General features: G+C 37.8%; 1 protein-coding gene across 3 annotated transcripts in view; it reads right to left on the reverse strand.

Annotated features, from left to right (window-relative positions):
* The window catches only part of arb2a (ARB2 cotranscriptional regulator A), a 189,623-nt gene that overhangs the window by 100,970 nt on the left and 61,807 nt on the right, over window positions 1–26,846 (reverse strand). For all 3 annotated transcript variants that reach the window (XM_077231659.1, XM_077231657.1, XM_077231658.1), the window contains one exon: window positions 15,384–15,599. In XM_077231659.1, the coding sequence (XP_077087774.1) occupies window positions 15,384–15,599 (216 nt within the window). The remainder of the gene's footprint in view (window positions 1–15,383; window positions 15,600–26,846) is intronic.

Genomic DNA, 26,846 nt, shown 5'->3' on the forward strand with positions numbered 1-26,846 from the left:
ATACATTAACACATGACCACCCACATTTACATGTTCATGGCACCTATTTACAAAAACATGAGGACAGATTCATTATATGACAAAAAACTATGTGGACACCCCATTTAATTAACTCACTAATATTTTATCAAAAATATATTAATATAAAATACTAAAACATATGATAGTAAATAGAAAACAGGATATATTTTATTGAAGTATATTATATCTTTATAAAACAAAATCAATAAAAAAGCTTTGACCTCTTTAAGTTAGAGACTGCCTGAAGACGTGCACCCAATAAACTCGCATACAGCCACATTCACTCAGTTAAATTTATCTTAATCAATGAGTCTTGCATACTGCGAATGCCTCTGATGCAAAACTCAATAGATAGTGTGACGTCAAGTTTATATCTTAATTTGTACCCCACTGACTGATCAATACGGCCTCTATACGAGCGATAAACACATAATCGGCCTACATGGGAAGGTCACACAAGCAGGGCACAAACACAACACTCGTAATTAACACTGGCCTGGGGTTATAACGCTCTACGAATGCGAGACGAGAGAAAGAGAGACAGAGAGAGAGCGAGAAGAAAAAGGGCATTCATTCACTTGCGCATGCAACATCGATCTGTGTGTTTGTTTGCAAATGCGGCAATCGTTTAAATGCAGAAGAACAACTAATTTAGAGAAAAATTGCTAGCAACAAGTGAGCAAACGTGGGTCTCGGTGACCTAAAAACAACAAATGCGGCATCGGCAGCTTCACAGCTGCGTGATGTGAAGAGCCCGGCCTTGTCGTAATCCGCTTCTGAAACTTTGCAGCCTTGCCCTGCGTTTAGCCTTTTTCTCATGATCTTGCATCAGCTCTCCCACATTGATTAGCTTTTTGAAAAGCACAATAATAAGTGAATTAGAGCTGAAGGAGCTGGCAGGAGGGAAGAGATTTCCTGTCACCGAGATGGCTTGTGTTGGCGAGGGGACACAAATATGAAAGTAAATAAACAGGCTGGTGGGAGGAGGGGGGGTTACGGCGTGATGCAACTGGCGGAAAGCGCTGAGCCCAGATCTCTTTGGACGACTGGGCGGTGGGTGCAGGGCGGTGAAAACGGGGGTGATTTTTTCTCACACTCTTAGACATCAAAGCTTTTTTGAAGAACCAAAGCTGAGTCATCATCGCAGTGCAGCGCATTTCATATTCATAAAGCTCTCTGCACGCACACAAGCAAGCATGGACACGGGCACAAAGAGGTGTAGTGGCCAGTAATTCGGTGTTATACCCTCACTTAATAAACGGCCCTGGTCCTTATTGTACACAATTAATCAGTACATGATATTCTAAAGAAAAAAACCCAACAATGTTAGCAATCTTTCATCAAAATGTAAGAACTTTTTCTACCACTCAAACTACTTTTTTATTCTGCTGATGTAACCAAGGCTGTGCGGGAAGGGGAAAACAACAAGCTAGGGTGTTTTTATTTTTTACATTTTGGAAAGTAAGTTCTGCTTGCCCGTGTCTATGCTCTATGGTAAGTTATCTATGCTAACTAAATAAAAAAGGTAAAATAGTATATAAATAAATTACAAAGCTGTTTTATTTTCATTGCAATGTTCACAACTAGTGCTGGGCAACGATTAATCGTGATTAATCGCATCCAAAATAAAAATTTGTGTTTACATAATATATGTATGTCTACTGTGTATAATTATTTTGTATATATAAATACTCACACACATGCATGTATATATTTAAGAAACATTTGTATGTATATACTGTATATATATTTATACTGTACATAATTTATATTATATATAAATATAAATATTTTATTTGTAAATAAAACATTTTTCTTATATATATATATATATATATATATATATATATATATATATATATAAAATAAAAATGCATGTGTGTGTGTATTTATATATACAACATAATTATACAGTACACACACATATATTATGTAAACACAAACTTTTCACTATTCACAAAGTTTATTTTTAAAGATGTAGTGGGGGGGGGGCACATTTATATATGTCATTCTGACCAAATGCCTGGGTGCTTTTAGCTTTTTTATCTGGCAGGTGAGTGATAGTTTTCATACATTTCTTTTTTTAATCAAAATTTTAAAAATATCACGACATAAATGGTAGTATGATGATAGCAAACACTACTCATACTCTTAATAATATCTCTTTTCACAATCTGACATTGATCAAATCAAGTACCGAATCTATAAATTACAACTGCAATTTCAAGTTGTCATTATAGATTAATGTGCATCTTGGAAGGTTATTTTATGGTGAAGCAAACAGAAGACTGACCGTTGGGTTGTTTTGTCCGTGCATAAGTGTGTGTGAGTGTGTTTCAATAAATGAAATCTCTACTGTTGCACAAGGCTGATGCCACATAAAACCAGGTAACATCCCCCTCCCCTTATCAACCCAGCACAGAGCCTGACACCTGGACCACACGCACACGCAAGCACACATAGACCACCGCATCCCTCCAACCCTTCCCCTATGATTGACTACCTCCTCTGATAGAGCCCACACTTATCTAAACAGCATTTGCATATTTGTGTAATTATTTCCTAGGGTTAATTAGCTCCTGTGAAACAATACGCCCATAGAGACCTCTCTCTTGCTGTCAGCCTTCATCTCGTCCATGCATGTGCAAGATCTAGAAGACTCCCAGAGTGAGCAGACCAGTTGCTCATGTCTCAGTGTTATTGTGTATGCATGGACATTAACTTTTCTTTATTAAAAATAAGCGCGTACTTTCTGCATTGCTAACGTCAACAAATACAATTTAAAAAATAATGACAAGTTCTCATCCGTCTCCCGTTGGGTGGACAAACTGAAAGCCAACCTATGAATGCCTAACTTATAAATGACTGCTCATATTACCTTAGGATTTAAAGTCCCGTTGTGGTGAAAATCAAGGATTTAATGTTGTTTATATGTCTAGGTGGTGTTTTTAATATTCTTTAAGACAAACCATGCGTAAATTCACAAGTCAGCACGATCGCTGAGTATTTTCTCCTTAAAACTGCAGTGAACCAAAGACGGTCAACGTGTGGTCAACAACGAGTGAACCTCTGAGCTGGTGTAAGTGAGTGGAGGCGGGGATAAATTCCATATTCATAGAACAGCGTATACTAAATGAGGCAAGGGTGTAGAGTTACATTCAATGTATTTTAAGGCAACTTTTTTTTTTTACAAGGAAACATTTTTAAATATGTAATTTTGGTGATCAAAGATGGTTTTAAGGTATACAATTATTGACTACATGGGCACTTTAAAAAAATACATTAAAGCTTTTGAGTGTATATAGGAACTAAATGTGTTTTATTAATTTATTGATTAATTGATCGTAATGTAATTGGTGACCCCTTCATTCTCATTTCTCAAATTAATTTATTTAGCTTTTTCAATCAACTTAAAGGGATAGTTCACCCAAAAATGAAAATTGTGTCATTAATTACTCAGCCTTATGTCAGAAAATTTGGACTAAACCTCTCAATTCATATGGATTAGTTTTACAATCTCTGAACTTTTTGAAGCGTCAAAGTGATAGTTGTGTAGCTGTATATGGAGGGACAGAAAGCTCTAAGATTTCATCCAACGATCTTCATTTGTTTTCCTAAGATGAATGGATGTCTTATAGGTTTGGAACGACATGAGGGTGAGTAATTACTGACCTAATTTTCATTTTCTGGTTTAACACTTTAAATTCTGCAGTCATATGGTGTGACAATGTCAATTATAATATGTAATATAATAAGATGATTTCAAGTGGTATCTCAATTAGTATAATAAATACTTAATGCAAAAAAAAATAAAAAAAATAACTGTCACACTGTAGGACACTGTTACACATGACGACTTTTTAAGCTGTTAAACTATTTTAACACATTGTTTCCAACTGCCGCCTTCGTGTTAGTTTCCAGAAAAATACATACACCGTTTTATGCCTATTTAAAGAAGAAAATCTTTCTTCTTTCTATTATGCAGAGGCATCACAGTTCAAGCCTGAGAAAATGAACATGGAAGTAAATCCACATAAACATTCAGTGTTTTCACTGGCAGTTTGGAACAGCATACTACAATAGTACTGTACTTTTATTAAATATTAAGTATACTGTGCATTGTATGCAATTTTCCATATGCAAACAATATCCCGAAGACATACTACAGTGCCAAAACGTATTTGCTCCCACAATGTCACATGATTGTTAATGAAATAACAAGGTAATTATTATTAATAATAAACATTTATATACATTTATATACATGTAAACATTTATACTATATCACTTTTCACGCACAGAAGTAATGTCCGCCACAATTTTTGGATTGTACTTTTTGACAATATTAAATTAATATGTTATTCAAGCAAGCCATTTGTTTTAATTTATTTTATACACACACACACATATACATATATATATATATATATATATATATATATATATATATATATAAAACTTATTAACGTTGATCCACTAAAACATGATTAGACATTTTGTATAATTAAAAAAATATATACTGTTTGTGTATCTATTTACATGGACTACAGTTTCTTCAAACGGTTTTACCTCAGCGCAACAAACAGAGTCCGAATTTGAAGCAGCTCTGGAGGTGGACTCTGGCCTTAAATGTGCAGTAAGCGATTTCTGAGAAACACTGTTGAAAGTGGATTGGACTGAGCACCAAAACACACTTGTAGCCAATCAGCAGTAGGGGGCGTATACACTCATGATGGGGGAGGAGAGAGAGTGGAGCAGGATGGAGATTTAAAAGAAAGACTGTAGAAAGAGAGATGGCTGAGAGACATTACAATAGAGAAAAGGTCAGGGGAATATCCGTGGAAAAAAAGGGTAATGATAAGGGAAGAGCTTTAGGACCCACGCGCTGGAGAGACCTAAGCGGGAAGGCCAGAAACGGACACAGAGGTTGCGTTGTTTCTGTTCCATATGTGAGTAACATTAGCTTTGCTAAGTTTTACAGAACCAAGATATGCTGCTGTTGTAATTTCAGATATAGTAACAGGACATTGCAGATGATAACAAATCATTGTTTGTCTGGAGCTGCTGGCGAATAACAAACTCTTGCTGGTATGTACTGTTGTGTTCTGCATATGCTTTTTATTTGTTAATTCGATCATCAACTTCACTTTATTTTTTGCAAAGCATTATTTTGCTTCGCTTCAGCTATGATAAAGAGACATCCACTTTTGCATTGCGTATTTGTGCATTTTGGGGGAGGAGCAATAAAGGGAGGGGTGTGTTTGTTTGGGTTGATTTCAAATATCAGTGTTTCTCAGAAATCGCTCACTGCACCTTTAATGGACATCTACTGTTATATAGACCACTCGTTAGCCATTTTCAACCGTTCGGGCGAACTGTTCTCTTTGCTTAACCATTCCATTCCATTCCGTGCCAATCTGGATATGGTTTCATTTTCCACTGTGTGGCTGATAAAGGCCGCTCATTGCAATGCAATACAAATGCGTCAGTCATTGCATTGATAACGCAAGAGTTAACAGATGATACAAGATATAAATAGTGAATTTTTATGGAGGATAATCAGTATTTCTTTTAATTTGATCATTAATTTGCGTTTATGTCGCTCAAATATAGCGCTTAGCCAGCTACAGAGAATCTGGAATTAAATCGAATTTTTGATGAATAGAAATATGATGAATAGAAGAAAAAAAACAGTATTTATATGAAATAGAAATCTTTTGAAACAATGTAAAATTCTTTACTGTCACTTTTGATGAATTGAATGTGCCCTTGCTGAATAAAAGTATTAAGTTCTTTTTTTAAGCACTGACCACAAACTTTTGACGAGAATGTAAATCTTTTCATATCATCTTTAGTATCTAGCTAAAATACTTGCTACAATGAGTACAAAGTTATGTGGCTTTAAAAACATTTTAAAAAATCAACAGTATCACCAAAATCCAGAATGTCAGAATCGGGGCCAAAAAATTATCACATTAGTGGGTAACACTTTAGTGTACGGTCCAATTCTCACTATTAACTAGTTGCTTATTAGCATGCATATTACTAGGATATTGGCTGTTAATGCCTTTTTCTGCATGACCATATTCTACATCCCTTAATTCTACCCAATACCTAAACTTAACAACTACCTTACTAACTATTAATAAGCAGTATTAGTTAGATGATAGTGAGAATTGAATCCTAATCTACAGTGTGACTCACTAGTGTAATACCAAATACCACATTACCAAAATTGCAGTTGTCACAATACCAACACTAGTGAAATTGCATGATTCTCGATTCACAATGATTGTATGATTTACATAAGTCATATGTAAACACAAATATTTCCAGATTTAATGAACCCTCTTCTGGTCTTGGTCTGGACTCAAATGAGCTGGTCTCAACTACACCACTGCTAGCTACAAATTGCAACTAATTCATATTTAGCTGCCTTTTTGCAGGTCCACAGATTACCTTTAAAAAGCCCATCCAAACAGTCAGAAGTAACCGTGCTAAATGTTTCTAGAAACACTGGGCAAACACAGTCCTCTCAGCTCACTTCAATGACCAGTGGTACCTCTTCAGCAGGGCACGGTATTATTTTCATTTAGTTAAACGATTAAGCGTTAAACAATCCAAGGAGGTAATTGCGTGTTTTGTATTATCACTGGAGCCATTAGAATGTGGACCTACTTTCCAGGTGTTTGCCGAGATTCACATTAAGTGCCTCAAACGTCCGTTAGCCTGTCGCTAGCTCCACATGGCTTGCGTTTACAGAGACTGCCGACTGATAGTAAGAAATAGGAGTCTGGGAAAGCCGATAATGCTGAGGGATTTGAAAGTTGGCAGTGTGAGTGCTGGGTTTGTATACTCGGATAAGGCTGAGACTGGGTTTCATGGCGGCGCGTGGACTTCCTGATAGCGCCGCTAGCGTGCATGAAACACTAGACGTCTTGGGCTGGCAAAACGAGTACTGGCACTCACTTCCTGCAGATTTTCCGTCCACACCTGGCCAGTTCCAGACAAGGTGCTCCTTCAGAAAAGAGTGTGACCGTGGCGAGAGCCCTCATATCTAGCGGAGGGGAAAGGGAGGAGAGAACATGAACCAAGGAGATGACTTGAAAATCACAAGTAATTAACGACTAGCAAGCCCGCCGAAAGCCAGTAAGATGACAAACGAGGCCAACGGGGAAGATGTGGACAGAATATCAACATGCTTAGGGAAAATAGGAAATTAAAAAGGCATGGGGGGGGGGTTACAGACCCCCTAAGAGGGCTCTTAAATAAAGGAGGTGGAGGTATGGTGCTGATAAACAGGAGAATGTACTGTCACAGCGCTGTGACCTTGTTAGCATGGAGCTAATCTTGACAAAATTTGCTAGTGCATTGTTTCAAATCAATATCTCATTAACAAACTACAAAGGCCTAGGCAAAAGACAGCTCTTGGCTGCATGTGGGCAGAAAGGTCATCTCTGTGACATCTCAACCTGTCTCACTCAAAGCTTGTGATTGTCAGATTAAATTACTGCCTCACTTTAATTGATGTTAGGGGGAAGAAGGCACAGACAGTGGTTTGTGTGTCGTTTGGTGGTGAAGGCCTGCTGTGAAGGCCCTTGGTTTGGCTTCTGACAGCAGATTGGATGTGTTTCTTGGTTGACCTAACGGGAAGATTGGGAGCAGACATCTGAGCAGAGCTACAGCGGGATTCACCCAGAGAGCGGTTACAATGCACAGCTTCAGAGAGAGGAGATCTCAGACAGTGGCAAGGGTTGACAAGCAGTTCATATGCAAAAATAACAAGAGGACAACGCGCACATACAGGCACACAGAGAGAGTATGCCTCATATACACAATTCACATTCTCTCTCTCTCTCTCTCTATATATATATATATATATATATATATATATATATATTATATATATTATACGCACACACTTGAATTTTCTTTGCCAATAGATAGTTAATTGTGCTTTTTTTCTAGGTTTCATAATATGCAAAATCACTCTGTAATTTTAAAAGATAAACAGAGGTCTATATGAATCATGTTACCAGGTTCCAAAATGAACTCCCTGCAAGTGCCAAATATGAGTAAGAATTGGCTTTGCTGAGTAAATAAAACATTGTTACTGCAAGTACTGTAGGAGCAAATGATGGTTCAAAACAAATTAATTTCAGTTATGCAAGCGAGCAAAATCAAATACAGAAAACCGTCTACAACTAAAGAAAACAACTGTCACAACTTGGGCATATTCTTGCAACCTTACTGAAACATTTACCATCTGAAGTATAAGCTTAAGTTCACTAGGATGCTTTATTTATGCATGTACTTATAATCCATATATGATGACAACACTTTGCATTAAGACACGAAAACAAACACGTTAGGAATATATATATATATATATATATATATATATATATATATATATATATATATATATATATATATATATATTGACATATATATAGATAGATAGATAGATAGATAGATAGATATATACTTGTGCTAACAGATGCCCCAGCTCATAAGTCAGCGGAACTCAAAATAAATAAATACACTCACGCATACAGCAGACAAACCTCGTAAAGAACCTCGTAACCTGTGATTCTGACCTCTGCTACGCTCATATCACCAGTTCAGAAGTTTAATTAAGGCACGTCCGGTCACCACGCTTGTCTTGGCAATGTGGGTTATGTGGAAGGTCTTCAAGGCCAAAGTTCACATACACACAGAGGACCTCCAGAAGTGTCCCTGAACTACGGGAACACTGACTGAGGATGATACAACCCGAGCCAGAATACAAGTCTCTTGACATCACTGAATCGGCGGGGCCATATCTAATAGACATGTAGGTTAGGGATGTACGAGCCAGGCATTGGGAAACAGTACATCTCCAAAACATGGATTCCTCTCGTCCCCGAGGGAACAGGAGAGAGAAGACGAGGGATAAATAATGGATGTCGTGTCTGTGGAGACGAAGGACGCAGTAGAGGTAAACAAAGTAGGAACACCAGCGGTAACCCCTTGAACCGATGCTTATGTCCCATCAATGGCCCATCGGTGACACCGTTATATGATTCTGGAGCACCTTTTAGGCACTACACAATATGCTCTCATTCATAATCATATGCAATATGTTCATGAAGCATTACAACATATAGTTTGTTCAAAATATTTACTGTGGAAAGTTAGAGTGGTATTTCTTTTGCATACAACTAAAAGTTGTAGTTGGTCACAAAAAAAAAAATCACAGTGGGTCTCCTTCACTAACTATGCGTGTACATATTTGTGCACAAAACCTGTGTACAAACACAATGTTAAATTCTGCCTATTTTTTATTTAAACAAAACTCCTGGACGCCTTTAAACCATGAATGTATTAATCTAAAATGATAAATACACTACTGTTTAGAAGTTTGGGGTCAGTAAGACTTTTACTTTTATTCAGCAAGGATGCATTCAATTACATTTCGAATAAATAAATTGTTAAGCTTTTTATTCATCACAAAACCCTTTTTCCAAAACTGTTTTAAACACTGATAATAATAATAATAAAAAAAAATGTTTCTTGAGCAGCAAATCAGAATATTAGAATTTTTTCTGAAGAATCATGTGACACTGAAGACTGAAGTAATAATGCTGTAAATTCAGCTTTACCATCACAGGAATTAATTACAATTAACAAATAACCCTACAATAAGTCTCACGTGTTTATTATTTATTATTATACTTAGGCTGTCTGAAAAGCCCATATGTGGCAATATGTTGGCAGTATAGTATGCTAATTGGTAACTTCAGGCATGTGCTTGTGCTGATGAGAATTCATCAAAAGAGAAAAAACAGAAAACATCCAAAAAGAAAATTCGTACATTATAATTCATGGAGATCCTTATTCATGGAACATGAGCAGAACAAATTTCTTTGTAAACTGCATGTGAAACTGTTTCATGTATGGACGCGTGAATGATTTACAGTTATGCTCGCGTTTCATGAACAAGGTTCAATGTGTTGTGCTGGATTACGTCAACCCAGAACATTTCAATCATAACTATAAAGGCCATCCTTTTATTTCCCAGCTAACAGATCTAACACTTGAATGTTACTTGGAAATCATTTCACGGTAAATGCGACAAGAGGCAGAACTTGTGTGTTGCAAAACAATGTAAAGCAGAGGCCTGGTGTCAATGGATGTTTTATTTTTCTCGTGTTAGGTCATAGCGTACATGGTGTATGAAAGCGATGGCGTTCTCGAGCGTTCAATAAACTCATGCCATCTCCACAAGGATCTGACACTTAAAGTTCTGCAGGCACTTAAGAAAAGAATAAACGGAGAGATGGAAAGAGCAAGAAATGAAAAGAAAAACACCTCCCACAAGCTGCTGCGTCTGAATGTTTGACGAAGTGCTCTCCCTTTCTCTCGAGCCCAGAACGTTTTACAAAAAAAAAAGCAACAATAAGAAATGTGAGAGAAAAAAAAAGTGTTAGGAGAAGGATTCTAGTCATTTACAAAAATAAGTGGTGCTTTAGAGAAAGGCTGAGCGCACTGGGCTTTTTGTCCACTTGCTCTTTTCCCCTTGGGGCTGGGGCCCTAAGCCGGGACCGCTCAGGCCTGAATGAAATCTTTGGAAGCTTCTTAAGCTCTGAATGTGGGTTTTGTTCTTGCTATTCCTCCGCTTGGCTGACAGAAAATAGGTAACTGGATTAGGCCTCAAATTCAGAGTAAAGTGAACTCCCAAAAAAACTTTGTATGCCACCCCCACAATTTCGGCCCCCCTTGGTTCTCATGTCCACCCCTCTTCTTCGGCGTCAGCAGACGTAGGCCGCTGAGGCTGTGATCTGTAAGATTGCGGGGAGATTAGGCAGGGCTGGGAGATCGCAACCTGAGGGGTGCTAAAAAGTAAGAGTGCTAAAGGCAGTTAAGGGCTCCTTAATGGGGGTAAGGAAGTGTATTAATCAACTCAGCGCTACCAAAGCCTGGAGCTGCAGGGCCCGGCCAGAGCGACGTGCAGGTGGTCTAGTGCTCTACGGGGAGTCAAGGAGGGGAGGAGAGGAGGTTCAGTCGCGTACAATGCCACTATAAAAGATTAAAAACTTTAGGAGAATGGGACTCGCTGTGACCCGCCTCCTACTCTAGGGCCTGAGAGGATGGGTGGAGAGGAGGAGAAAACACACACAAATACAGACACACACACACATCAGCGCAGTTACAGATTCATCAAAAAACTGATCCGAGGAGACTCCCATACATCGATCTATAGCACTGTAATCTGATTGGACCCAATGACACAATGTAATACCAAATAATCTGTGTACTAATATGTACTGATGGAGGGCTTCAGTGCTAGTTATCAAATTTGTAAATGTGGGTGTATGACGCTTACGTCAGTTTCGTCAGAAAACGGTATCTTACTGAAAGAAATCCAATGAATAAAAAAAAACAGTAAGTCACAACCATGAGGCTTAATATTAAGCAAATAAGGCTTGTATTTAAAATAATTTAAATAATCTAGTTATTTTTTGTAATTAGCTGAGATAAGGGATAACAAATAAAGAGATAATAAACACTTTTCAATAAGGTTCCATTTGGTTACATTAGTAAACTATGTCAGTTAATATTAATTAACAATGAGAAATAATTCTTAAGCATTTATTAATCTTAGTAAATGTTAATTTCAACATTTACTAACACGTTACTATTAAGTTGTTAATCTGTTAATATTACCTAATAGGGCTGTCACTTTTGAGAAAAATCAAATTCGAACGGTTATCGAATATCAAGTAATGTATTCGAATATAAATTCGATTTTCTACGAGATCCACCCCCCCCCCCCCCCCAAAAAAAAACACCATAACGGAGATTCAATCACAAATTTAATAACAGTCTGACAGTCATAAACAGGACTCAGGCCTGTCTGAAAACATTTTTTTTTACTTAATGTTTTAAACAGCAGGTTATCAATTTAATCTATATAAAGTGCCACTAAGCTACATGGAAAAAAACTGCATCGGAACAGCGCGGCACAAACAATAACGTGACGGCTTAAACAGCAGGAGTAAGGCCTATAGCCTAGCCTAATTTCTTATTTCAATTCATTTCTTAATATTGTTTGCTAGAAACACCAATTTATCAACTAGATCTGGGTCAAGTGCGGCTCTCTTTATTGGCGATGTTCCCCGTGGTGGAGAACACGTGCTCAGTGCGCATACACGTGCCTGGCACACACAGATTTGCACGTCAATGTTGAGAGAAGTGGTATACGGTGTAGCTGTAGAACCCAAAATATTTCCAGACTCGACTTTTTAGATGAGTTGAGGTCGTAATTCTCCGCTCGGGCTGTCGTTCTGTGCGTTATCTTCCATTTTCAAAACAGGGAGGCTATTATTCGCTTGATTTGGTCATGGGCTTACGCTACAATACGTTTAGAGCGCCCGCTCCTGGATGAGATGGCAAACAATAATAAAAAACAAAAAACGGTCTAATCATAGACTGTAAAAAATGCGCTAAACATGGCACTTTAAAAACCGGATAGTTTATTCATAGTTCGAATACGGATATTTCACGTCATGTTTGAATGCATATTCGAATATCGAATAAAAAGTGACAGCCCTATTACCTAATGAACCTGAGTTAACATGACAGTGAACAGTTTTATTAAAATTAGAAAAATGTGGATGGATGGATGGATGGATGGGTGGGTGGGTGAGTGGATGGATGGATGGATGGATATGATGGATGGATATGATGGATGGATGGATGGATGGATGGATGGATGTTAATACATTAACCAATGTTAACTAATGGGAGCTTATTTTGGAAAACAACTATCATTAGAAACTATCATTGCATTTCTAGATAAATGGATTTACAATAACAAATAATCTGTTAAGCATACTTATTTTATGTATTGTTATATGTTATATTCATTATATTTTATATATTTTCTGAAGAATTGCTATGTGTTTGCTGATGTATTCTGAGTGGTTTATTGGCTTATTTTGATACTAGCCCAAGTGAAAATACACACATAAACCCTTAACAAATATGCAGGATCTCAAAGTATACAAAGAAAATAAAATCAAAGCGCTGAATCACTACATTTCAGCCACTGACAATGTGCCGCAGGATATTAGTTACATAAAAACTAAACAAGCCAACAACACACATAAACGAAAGCCTGAAATCGCCCTTTTAATATTTTCCTGCAGTGGTTCAAAACAAAACGGCTTTTCCAACTTGCGTGCATTTCCACTTGGCAACCGTACTTCAATGTTCCCTACAGGAATTCACAAGCACAAATATAAGTCAGAGACACACAGTCATCAGCACATGTCCTTGTGCTGGAGCAGCTCGCTCTGGTTTGGAACTGCATAATGTGGCCGAGTGGAAAGCAGGCAGAAGTCAGAGTTCAGAACACTGCAAGGCCATCCAGCAGAACTGGACTCTATCTCATACTGCTAGACTAGACTTCACGAGGAGAGAGAGAGATGCTAAGTCTTCTCATCATATGAATCCCAAACTATCACAGCTGAAATATTTATTGAGACATTGCTATGGGTTCTTCCCTTTCTCCTCTTCAGGGTAATGCAGCTCCAATTGGAGACATACACTTTTTCTCTATCATTAACTCATAAACACACATTGCTGCATGTGCGCATGAAGATGTCAGCTCTCATAGATATCGACAGTGAGTTTTTCCATTATACACAGCAGTCTGGAGAGCAACTTCCTCTATTCACCACACCAACACTGATGAAACGCCTCAGAAATGGACGAGGTGTTGAAATCTCAGATTCACACTCACTGATGGCTATTTCATAGATTTTTTTTTCTCTTACTGACTGTGTGTGTTAAAAAACAACTTCATCTGGGCAACACCACAGAATTTTGTCCTCAGTGTGAATTTATTAAGGAATGATAGGTGTCAGAGTTAGTTTATGGTAATAAAAAGAGTAATTAAGAGAATTTGTTTACAAAGAGAGGGAAAGTGAGAGGTACGACCGTTTTAAAGCTGACTTCATGCTAATAGTGCAGATAATTATACCTCAACGTGCCGTGTGTGTGGTGTGTGTGAAGGTAGCCTCAGAAGTGTGTTGACAGCTCACACACCGTTACTGAGTCAACGACAGTAAATGACAGCACAAGGAGTGTGACGGTATGTGACATGGCCGTCAAATGGTGATAAAACAAAGCGCTAACTTTCAGGAGACAATTTTTCCAATTGATCCTTTCTTCTTTCATCTGGTTGCCTCATGGTTTTGCATTTGAAATTATTTATTTCTTTGATTTGATTTGTGGTGTGTATAATGTATGCTCAAAAATGTGTGTGTTTGAGAGGTTGTGTATATATCTTCTCTGCATGCTAACAGTTTGACCAAAGATGCCATGGAATTAAATTTGGATATTTGTGGAGATTTCCATGTCTGTTAGCTTGTATGCTAAAGTACCCAAAGTTGGCATGAAATTAATATTTTCTCAATGCATGTAATTGATCTCATTGTTAACGATTCATAAAACATGCTTTTTTTTTTTGACCTTGCAATTATTAAACCAGAATATTATCCGTAAAAAGCAAGAGACTTGATTCTGTTGACCTATATGGCAGTCTTTTCCAATCATTAGTTAACTTAAACCCCTGTCTCCTTTTTTTTTTTTAAAGGGAAACGGCCACATCTCAAAATCCAATCAACCATCCTACAATATTTACCTTAATCTGTTACAATCGGATGTGCGTCACAGTATGGACGGTTTCATTTGTGACTTTAAACTTGGACAAATTTCCCTTCTAGCAGATATTCACATTTAAAAAAAAAAAAAAAATCTCTTCTGGGGAAATTGAGCAAATTGATGAAGGTAGCTGATTGTAGCTACCCGTATGAGTTCATGTTTTCTCGTGGTTATTATTTTTTGTAATTGTCACGCTTTTTATTTTTTATTTCATTGTACAGCACTGTGGTCAACTGTGTTGTTTTATTATGTGCTTTATAGATAAAGTTGGATCGGATTGGATTGATTGATGACTCATCCTGCACTGCACTGATTTTAGTCCAATCAGATGCTCTCTAGAATGAGAATGCCCAAGTGGTTCATGACTGTGATGTAACTTTTGCCCATTTAAAACAATAAAATAAAAAAGGACAAGCACATTGTAAGGAATTGCATCAAGGGATAAAACGGTGCTCATCAAGCGATTTCGCTGGGCTTTTAAAAACAGAAAGCGAGATGAAAAATCTGGATGGTTTCCAAATCCTCCACAGCCTCCTGACCGCACATGTGTGGCCCACTCACTCAGCTGCCTAAAGCCCCCTCTCAGCCTCTATTTCACCCCATATTCCTTTCCCTCTCTCCATTCCCATCATCCTCCCTCGGCCACTCACTCGTATCGGGATGTGCTCCGTCTCTCTTTCCTTCTGTGGGTTGCGATACTTCTCATAAAAGTCCTTCTTTTTCTTGCTCTCCCGCTCTTCCTTCCTCTCTCTCTTTTCAGCAGGCTCATCGGAAGCATCCGGGGACGGTTTCTTGGCTGGATCCGGAACCTTCTCCACCTCCAGAGAGTTCTCGTTGGGGTTCAGCACAATCACCCCGTAGCCCTCCTGAGAGACAAAACACATACAAATGAATAAACAAATAAACAGGCTCCAGTGCTCTTTCTGATTGTACTCGAGTTGCCAAAACAAACCGGCCCTTCATAATAAAGCAAGGTGTCCGGGGAGAGGCATGTATGCCAGCGCTGTGAGTCATGGCATTGTGTGGCATGCAGTAGAGGAGTGAACTATTGGGAGAGGGATTAGAGCGGCTCTCAATTCGAACGGAGGTCAGTGTCGCTTTCATGTGAGCTCAAATTCAGCTTCAGCTTCAGTTAGTGTGCTGACATTCAGCATAAAAAAAGGAATACTGCTACTGAGTTGCATTTAGAAAAATAAATCCAGCTTTTCCTTATTGATTGTGGAATATATAGACTACAATGACGAGTTCTGTTGTATTTTAACTGTACATATTACAACAAGTTAAATTTGTAATCTTTTAGATGCATATTTAAATCCATTCAAAATAAATACATAAGACTGAGTAAAATCAACATTAAAAACTACAATGAAATTACTTTTTTTTAATACGTCACATAAAACAAAATAAAATACCATACAATAGATAAAAGTAACAAATAAACACATTTAAAGAATTTAATACACAATGGTATCAGTGTCTCAGTGGCAGTCTGTCGCTTTTTCTACTGCATAGCTGCAAATAATGCACAATACACAGCCAAACTCTCGCAGAAAAGAAATCACCAAATCAAAGTTTCTCCCGGACGGCTCAAAGTGAATTATGATCCCCTGCATATGCTGAAAAAATATGAACAGTGCTTACGAACACAACTTCTTTGACAATAACAGAAACAAATGTTTCAACAACTCAAAGAAGTACAAATAACTCATTAAATAAATAAATAATAATAAAATAAGTAAATAAATAATGTTCACAAAATATTATTTATTCTATTTTAAGTATAAGTGTCTTAATTATCTAAAAACTAAACTTGTGTTTAAATGTAAATATTTTTTTGCTTTACACATTACTCCATTTAATCACAAAACAATCATATTAAAAAGGTATCTAATCAACACAATTTTAAAGCAATAAAAAAAAAAATTCTACATAATATGACAAGCTTTTTTTTATTTTCCCACCGACATAAGCGCTCCAAACTATTTGCGTCAACGAAGAAACAAAGGTGTGATTTTCAAAACAGCTAATTAAAAATTAAGCTTCTGTCAATAGCAAACAATTATAATTATTTCACATGATGGACTGCAAAGCAAGCATTTTCACATCTAATCAATACAAACGAGCTCACGCCAGCATTTTACTAATACAACTAATAACTGAACTAAAAACACTAATATAAGATTATGTGCTCATTTACACTTTTAAATAAATTTTAAAAACATCATTTAATTACAGATAAAAATTCAACGAATTAAAATGCATGCATATTAAACGTTCAACACGAAATCCATGTGATCATTAAATTATAACACTACAGCCAACATAATTAATTTCTGCTGAACTCTGATTCAGTTTCTCATTTAATAAATGTCTTTTTTTGTACAAATCCAGTCCGACAGCCTGTGGTGTGTAAGAGTAGAGATGGCGTTTATCAGAGTTAGTCTGAACTGACCAGACGTGGGTTTAAAATTTGTAGTTATTTGTTTCTGTCTGGCAAGCTGGTGTCATATAAGTGATGTCTGGCTCTTAGTGTGGTGTTATGGTGAGTGTGTGGTGAGTGCAGCTCGGTGCCACTGCCCACTGGTGGCAGGTAGGATAAATGACCGAGAAAGAGACAGAGCGCCTTGATAAGACAAACAAACTCCCCATTGTCAATTCTTATCTTTTGTTTTGAAATAATAATGTCCTTAAAACAAATGTTGAACTTAGGTTGATTTCAGCATGCTTCATCCTTATTATGGAATATAAAATGTTAATGTACACCCATATTGTCCAAAATGAACACAGGAGAAATTATAAAAATAAAGGGGAAAAAAAGGAAAAAGAAAAAAGATCCAACAACAGTAATACAAGTTATGGTAACACTTTAAAATAAGGTCCATTAGTTAACATGAACTAAGAATGAACAATAGTTCTTCAGCATTTATTAATCTTAGTTAATATTAATTTCAACATTTACTAATACGTTATTAAATTCAAAGGTTGCATTTGTTAACATTAGTTAATACACTGTGAACTAACATGAACAAACAACGGACAGCTGTATTTTTATTAACTAACATTAAAAAAGATTAATAAAATACTGTAACAAATGTATTGCTCATTGTTAGTTCATGTTAGTTAATACATTAATGTTAACTAATGAACCTTATTGTAGAAGTATTACTAAAGTTATTTGGCAGTGTTTTAAAAAGAGATTAAAATATATTAAAAAAAAAAAAAAGTTTAAATGGAGTCTGAATCTGAGTTCTAGCTAAATTCATTATAAAGGAAAGTGAGGAGAAAATACTACTACTACTGCAAATAATAATAATATAAACAAGTGGAATATATAAACTATCATTTAACAATATAGAAATAAATGATATAAAATAATCAACAGCAATAATTATAATTACATACTAACATTAGTACAACTCGATGATAAATTATAGTCTTATGGCTCTAATAGATGCTTTTCGGTTGTGTTTTGTATTCAAACTTCGTAATATTGCGCGTTGTGTTGTATCTGAAAGACTCTAGAGCCTCTCTTTCTCTGTTACGACGCATTTGCCGTATCCCGGACTCTTCCCATGCCCTCCTGCCCTGGCAAGCACCTCCTCGAGGGGCGAGTGGCGACGGGGTCTGGCCCCTGGGCCAGCGGTCAGCGCAGGTCACCACAGCCCCTCACTGGGGCTCAGACCCTCATAACCCGCCGCTGGACTGCCTCTTTAGTGCTCTTTTGTCCGGCTGTCTCAGACCAGCCGACTTCTTGCACATAACACAACAATGACTTGATCTCTCTGAGCTGTGACCGACACCGCTGTGACATTCTGGAAAATTCTCCCGTTTTTTTTTTTTGTGTGTCAGTGTTGTTTTAATCATACGACAAAACACCTCACCTTTTAAGAAGATTTAAGATGGGGTGAGGGAATGCATAGAGCTCGAGATTAAAGAACTGAGAGTGTTTCTACGCTGCCAAATGGACGGTACAAAGGATCCATCACCATGAAAACCTTAATGCCACAGCGTATTTGCACATTTACTGATACAAACACAAATCGGGCTGTTCGGTTTGATCCGGTTAGGAGCGTAATTGATAAGTACAGCAATAATGCTGTGTCCCCCAAATCACCCCATCTCAAATAAACTCTATTTTCAGTCCGAATGGCTGAAATGAGATGTCGCTAATAATCCTACACCTCTGACGGACAGCCCGGTGTTTTATCTATTTGTGGCCCTTTGTTTGGCTTTGAAGGGAGAGTGTCTCTCTTTTTTTTTTGTCTCTTTTTGGTCTCTGATGAACTAAAGCGTGTATTGCTTTGGGCTCGGCGGTGAGAACAACACTTGGCGGATACAAAGCACGCTTGATAGTAGTCAGGAGTGAACGTGTTTGTGTGTGTGTGTGAGATTAAAACGGCATGTGAAGGAGTTATGCTCTATATGTATCCATTTGCACAAGAGTCGACGAAAGCTTGGCAGAACAACACGTATTTACAGTACATTCTACAACGAGAGCATGTTAACGTGGTACAAATGTGTGCGTGTGCGATCAAAGCAGGAGGAAGTGAGCTCTCGGTGTTAAAACCGACGGACAGAGTCTCCATTACAGCGCGGCCTTGGCCTGGCCCCCTGTGTCTGCGCGTCCAGTCCTCTGATTGGTTGTCATCTATGGAAATGCCCATGGCTGAGGAGTATAGCCAATCGGAGAGGAAGAGGGATCAAGGACGCCGCATGATGATTGGTGGAGGGAACAGATGATCTGAGGAGGGCTGGCACATATTTACAAAAACACACAAAAACTCAAACGGAGATGGGAATTGAAAAAAATAAATAAAAAAGATTTGATTACAAAAACTAAAAAATTACACCCTTAAGCATATCGAGCAAATGTAATAACAATAATAACATTTGCATAACCCTTACGAATACAGAAACGCACCAACATGCAAGACAAACCGACTATCCGGCAACAGCGTGCCGCTTTCTCTCCCTCCCACATACTGTGAGAGAATCGGTGAGTGGCAATAGAGCGGGTCCGTATTACAGTCTTTCATTACAGGCCGGTTATGGTGTGCCCCCTCTAGGTGAATGTAAATCCAGCATACAGTATTATAAACCTGAGCCCTGAGAGGCTGAGATTGAGGCCTGCCTTTCAAGGCCACCTCTACTCCCCGCCCCACAGTTCTGGGTGACCTTGTCTGTCAGTGGCGCTACATGGGCTTCTTTTCTACCGTGCAAGAGGCCATTATCCCATTCTCCAAGATACCACACACAAACCTCCTCTCTCTTTTTTTCTCTCCGTGAGATTAAGACTCCCCCCCCCCCCCCCAGTTCCTTCTGCTCCTCTATACAAATATACCCAGCCCTGATTGGACAAGACGGCACACACACACAGCACTAGGGCTAAGCAGTAAGAAGAGTTTCTGCTGTACTGTTTATATAGCGGTATATATTTGCACAGCACAGACATGCTTAACATTATTTGAATACAAAATGTCACGCACCCCAAACAGGTTAAGATGAGGAAGAACTTGTTATTATGGGGTATAGCGAAAGAGTTAAGTATCTGACATATAAAAATTATAATTAAGGATGCAATTTTTGTCAAAATAAATGATCAGTTCAAAGTAAAATCAACCGTGCATTCAGGCACCACGACATTGCAATGCACATTGCATGAAAAATGTATATTCTTATTTATTATTATATGAGTATATGTAAACGCATATATATATATATACATATATAGCCTATTTACTTATATATACAGTGCTTGAAGTGGGGGAAAAAGGTGCCGGTACTCTCTTGCACTGGCAAATCATAACATTTTTCTACTGTGAAAAACAAAACTTGGAGATATTGCTGGTACAACAACAATTTATTGTTATTTATTAACAACATAAATGTATTTAAACAAGTCGTGTGTGTGTGTGTGTGTGTGTGTGCGTGTGCGTGTTTGTGTGTGCGTGCGCGCGCGTGTGTCTATGTGTGTGTGTGTGTGTGTGTGTGTGTGTGTGTGTGTGTGTGTGTGTGTGTGTGTGTGTGTGTGTGTGTGTGTGTGTGTGTGTGTGTGTGTGTGTGTGTGTGTGAGAGAAAACGGAACTCCTCCAAGTCTGCAAGTCCAAAAATACATTTATGGTGAGATACTATACATTTTATTTAATTAAATGCATTTGTGGTAAGATTATTATATTTTCATGTCAATCTGTGTTCATTTTGACCACGAACCATGCGCTGTAACTTTAATTCAGCACGTGCAACACAGCAGAAATAGACTCGGTGTGGAAACCATCTCTGCACTGCTGTATAGGCTACACACCGCTCCTGAAACGGATCGCCGGAGCGCATCCGCGTGCAGTGTGAACGCTCTAACCTGTTAATACGGGTGCGTAAAAAATATGCACCACATACACACTGCAAACGGAGTATATGTGAAACGGGCTTGACACTGACGCTTTTTCTGTCAGTGGTAGAGTACCGGCTACATGTGAGAAGTAGCGGTACGCAAGAAAAAGGGCAGGTACGCTTAAGAGTAAAATGTAGAAGTGCCGGTACTGCGTACCGGTGAGTACCGCCCCACTTCGAGCACTGTATATAATATATATATATATATATATATTAGGGATGTCATGAGAAAAATGGATATTCATGGTATGAGTATATGTATAGGCCTATATATATTAGGCTTTTCTCGGTTTCTCTCTCTCTCTCTCTCTCTCTCTCTCTCTCTCTCTATATATATTTTTTTTTTTTTTAGGGATGTCATGAGAACGATGCCATGAGAAACGATACTTCGGTACCAAGTCGGTATTAACATTTTCAAATCCTGACAGTATGCTACTTGTTTTTCTACAGTAGTACCATAAATACTGATGGCACCGAACATTTATGCACTATAACATGTAGGTCAACGCCAAACAGATTACCATAGTAAATCAGTCATTTTACAACGTAGCGCTACCGCGTCTTCTCTCTCTCTCTCTCTCTCTCTCTCTCTCTCTCTCTCTCTCTCTCTCTCTCTCTCTCTCTCTCTCTCTCTCTCTCTCTCTCTCTCTCTCTCTCTCTCTCTCTCTCTCTCTCTCTCTCTCTCTCTCTCTCAAAATGCAAAAATGGCTTTACATCCATATCCACATTGATTTTGCTCTACAAGCGGTGCAATACAAAACTTTAACGCACATCGTTTTATATCATGGAATTTTATACATAAGTGATTCTAAACTATAAAATACTCGCGCTCTCTCCGAGAGACGGTCTTCAGTCAGTGCGCTCTCAAACAAAGTGCACACACTTTCGTGAGTGTTAGATTTTCGCGGCTTATTACAAATAAACGTTCAAATACACCACCAGTTGTGTCAAAATGCCCATCTTGGCAAATATTCGCGTCGGTTATTTGAATGTGAACAGCATGTGTAACATATTGTCTCCATCGATTAGGTCTTAGTTGACAACAGCCTTTAAAACCTGCCACTGTCTACTATTGGTGTCTGTTTTATTAATGATAATAAAAAATAAAATAAAAAAGCTTTAATAAGGATTAATCTATATTTGACTTGACCAACCTGAAAAAATATAAAGCACTGTTTTGTATCTTTATTCTATTGTATTTATGTATGCTACTGCTTCTAATGTGTTTATTCATTCTTGTTTTATTACTGACTATTGTAATAAATTACCTCATAAAAACACAAATACATTGAGAGAGCAAACATTTGGTTGATAATCGTAATTTCTTTACAACAATTTTTTTAATAAAAATGCCTCCCCCCTCAATTATTATTATTGTTTTTTCTGTGGTATCGACTTTGGTATCGAGTATCGTGTACTTTTGGTGGTATGAGTACTGACTACTAGATTTTTGGTATCGTGACATCCCTAATATATATACTCATACCTCCCTCCCATACACAGCAGGAAATATATGGAAAGACTTGCATCTACATGTGTTACATTCTTTGGATGGACTTTCAGGGCCCCATAAATGTCCATTAAATGACGGTGAAGCATAAGATCTTTGGAGATTTTAAAATCCATACAGTAAATTACTGCGTGTGGAAGTGGGGAAGAGGAAAGACATAAGCCAGGCTTTGAGCGGCACAGCTGACTGAGACGCATGGCTGTGATTAAGCTGTCCCGCTGTTTACAACACTGTAGTTACAGCTCGGGGCTTTGGCTTTATCAAAGAGATGTTGGGAAACCTCGCTCATGATCGAAGACACACGCACACACATATATAAACACACACATCTGCTTTCAGTGAGCTGTGCAACCCCTTGAGGGCAAGAGAGACAGGGAAAGAAAGAGGGGAAGAGAGAGAGACTAAACGAAACCGTGAGAGAGAGAGAGAGAGAGAGAGAGAGAGAGAGAGAGAGAGAGAGAGAGAGAGAGAGAGAGAGAGAGAGAGAGAGAGAGAGAGAGAGAGAGAGAGAGAGAGAGAGAGAGAGAAAGATGGCAAGCAGGGGTGGTGCAGCATTAATCATGGTGCAGGTGGAATTTGTCAGAGCTATCGATTGTGTAAGTAAATGTTACAGAAATCATTTGTCAACTTTTTACAGGAGGGCAACGTGTCAATCGCTTAGAAGGAAGTGACTGTGGCAGAAGGGAAACACCGTTTAGTTCTAACAGAAACAATGTGTATATATATATATATATATATATATATATATATATATACACACACACAGTTGATAGCATAAGTGAACACACCTATGCTAAAGTTGACTAAAAAGAGGAATAAAATTTCCTTTGGAAATTGATCTTAATGCCTTAATTTAAAAAAAAGAGGAAAAAATCCAACCTTTAAGGACACAGATTTTCTTTGTGAACGAATAATGTATCGTAAATATATAAATGTTCTTCATTAAAATACAGGTTGCATAAGACAAGACACCCCTATGATAAATTCCCATATAGGCAGGCAGATTTTTTATTTTTAAAGGCCAGTTTTTTCATGGATCCAGGATAATATGCATCCTGATAAAGTTCCCTTGGCCTTTGGAATTAAAAAAGCCCCACATCATCACATTCCCTTCACCATACCTAGAGATTGGCATGGTGTCATTCCAGTTAGGCTAAAAGCTGGTATGATTTGCATTGAGAGATGATCTCATGGAAAGTGCCCGATGCCAATCTCTAGATCTCCCGTTCCACATGTACAGCAGGTATTGATAGCAGGTGTGGCAATACTGAGGTCCTGAGGTGTGCTCAAGATGTGGGGGAGGAGGAATGAATAATTTAGCGATACAGTGGGCATGCCTTTAGGTTCATGATTTATATTTCTATATTGTGTCCTCCTTGCATGAACGTACATTCTTAAAGAGGAAGATGGGTGGTATAGATCACTGAATGATAGCTGCCCCATGATATCTCTAACTATTCCATATATAAATTACCATGTTGAAAATGAAGGAAACTGTAGGGAAGTTCATACAAATGTGTAGCAGTGACTGTTCCGTAGGGGGAGAGAAGGAAAGGGCGACTGTTTTGACAGGTTAACGGTACTGCATGTGATTAGTGGTTTACTACAAGCCTGCAATCTTACGCACAGATCTGTGAGCTCTATTAAACATGTATACATTAAAGGTCACGCAGCATAAAAGCTATGATGGCTATTGTCTTGTATGAAGACACTTGTTCAGGTTTTTTTTTAGTTCAGCCTTTTTAACGAAAATAGAGAGAACAAAACACAAAATAATCTAAGCAAAAAATTAAATAAAAAATATTTTTTGAGTATAATAAAACTGTGAGCATGATATGTGTTCGAATAAGAGTTCTGGGGGTGCATTATCAAGATTTTTGGAGACACTGGCCTGTTTACAGTCAGAATGCACATGCTCATAATCAAACTTCACTGGACCAAACTAACTTAAGTCTATGCTGATTTAAACAATGTCTAACACTGCAGGCCACATCAAGGCCATAAAAACAGCATTAGCACTAAGCCAGATATTAGCAACTGACCAGAGGCTAAAGGCCTCTTGAGCAGAGCAGCGTTTTTCTCAAATTTCATATTCCTGTGTAATCTATCTCTGGCTGAGTATGAATAATGAGTGTCCTACAGGGTATTAATCTTACTGACCACCACTGACTGTGGCCACCCCCTAGGGTCAAGGGTTAAAGTGGAATCCCTTGACCTTTACTTTGTTATTGTGGCCCTGGAGAAGGAGAGCTAAAAAGACGTACTGGTGGTCTCCAAGGTGACACTGATCATTGGATTAAATGAGAATATATTACAGTGAAATATTGCTTCCCATGTTGAACGATTTCGCCTACAAACGAGGAGGATTACCATATCTATGTATTATCATTGAAAGGAAACATATCTGTTCTGTTCCAAAAGCTAGTGAGCCGCCTACAGAGGCTGAATTTTAAAGCAACATAGATGCTCCTGCACAAAAGCTGCACCAAAAGGTAACAGAAATTATGCCACATCCTAAATTCTAAGTCAAATGTTTAGGCGGTATCCTTATCCTTCGCAATAAAGGACATTTCAGAATGTTTTGCATTAAAAAAAAAATACTATATATATATACACTCCCAAGACAGTGGATGAAGAGAGAGTACTTGCACTTCAATCAAAAGTGAAAATAGCAATAAAAAATATTGACAAGTATTAAAACTTTTATTATTTTACCCAACATCTACACAAGTATGGGGTCTGTAAGATTTTTTATGTTTGCAGAGTAAAATTCACTGTAATATTGTGAATTATTATTAGTGTTATTATTATTATTAACTTTTTTCTATTTTAATTTATTAAAAATGTAATTTATTCCTGTGATGGCAAAGCAGAAATTTCAGCATCATTACTCCAGTCTTCAGTGTCACATAAGCCTTCAGAAATCAATCGAATATGTTGTTTTGATGCTCAAGAAACATTTTCTTATTATAATCAAGGTTGAAAACTGTTGTGTCACTGATATTTTTGTGGAAACCATGATACGATTTTTTTTAAAGGATTCTATGAAAAAGCCAAAACAATCTTTACTCGAAATTAAAAACTTTTGTAACATTATAAACGTCTTTACTGTCACTTTTGACCAATGTAATGCATCCTTGCTGGAAAAAAAAGTATATTTTTTTTTAGAAAAACAAACTTTTGAACGGTACAAAACGTTCTTTATGTACTTTTATGTCTATTAGAAAACTGCCCGTGAAAACTGCCCATAAAATTGTAACATTTTAATTTAAGACTCCCATGTGTTTTAAAGCATTGTTGCCAAAGGAGAGAATTCCAATCCAGTCACTTATGAGGTTTCATGATAGTTAGGACGCTACCTTAGAAAAAACACAGTTCAATGGGTTTTTGAACAGAGCGTCTGAAACAAACTTTGTATAATAAAGATACATATACACTGGGCACAAAGGCAAATAAATAATATTAAAAACCCTAAAGAAACTCTTTGAACTTCACCTGTTGGCTTTTTTTTTTTTTTTTTACATATTGCTTACTCATAAATCATAACACTGGGTAATTAATCAAGCTGTCAAAAGAAGACGAAGGAGAACATGTGGAGGTCGAAGGTCAACGCCAGACCAATGGAGGTCAGGGTTAGACCACATTCCTCATTATCAAGTTGGGATGAGAGAAGGCCGGAGCAAACAAAAGCTAAGCAGATGGAGAAGAAGGACGAAGGGTGAGAAAAGAAGTGAAAAAAGGGAGAAGAAAGGGGAAAATGACAAAGAAAAGTGAAAGAAGCTGTCAGCTGCCTGCAAATGAAGATGGGGAACTGATTCTGAAAGAAAAGGCTGCGGGGAGGGAGGGAGGGAGAGAGATTGAGAGAGAGAGAGAGAGAGAGAGAGAGAGAGAGAGAGAGAGAGAGAGAGAGAGAGAGAGAGAGAGAGAGAGAGAGAGAGAGAGAGAGAGAGAGAGAGAGAGAGAGAGAGAGAGAGAAAGAAACAACTGAGCAAAAAAAATGAGAAAGAAAAAAAAACTACAAGATGTTTCTGCCATATAGACACAAAATAGGGTGGAGAGTGGAGGATTGCCAGCGGTCTCAGAAGACCCCCATCACACACACATGCGGCTGACAGAGACGTGAGGAATCAGTAGTGGCAGATATGATTGTTATCTGCTTGTCTCTGGGTCTTCTGAGAGAAAGGATAAAGTGAAGCGATACCTTTTTCTCCAGACA

The sequence above is a fragment of the Siphateles boraxobius genome, unplaced genomic scaffold (assembly GCF_051911475.1).
Source record: "Siphateles boraxobius isolate OS27281-9 unplaced genomic scaffold, OSU_SipBor_1 16, whole genome shotgun sequence".
Classification (NCBI taxonomy): Eukaryota; Metazoa; Chordata; class Actinopteri; order Cypriniformes; family Leuciscidae; genus Siphateles; species Siphateles boraxobius.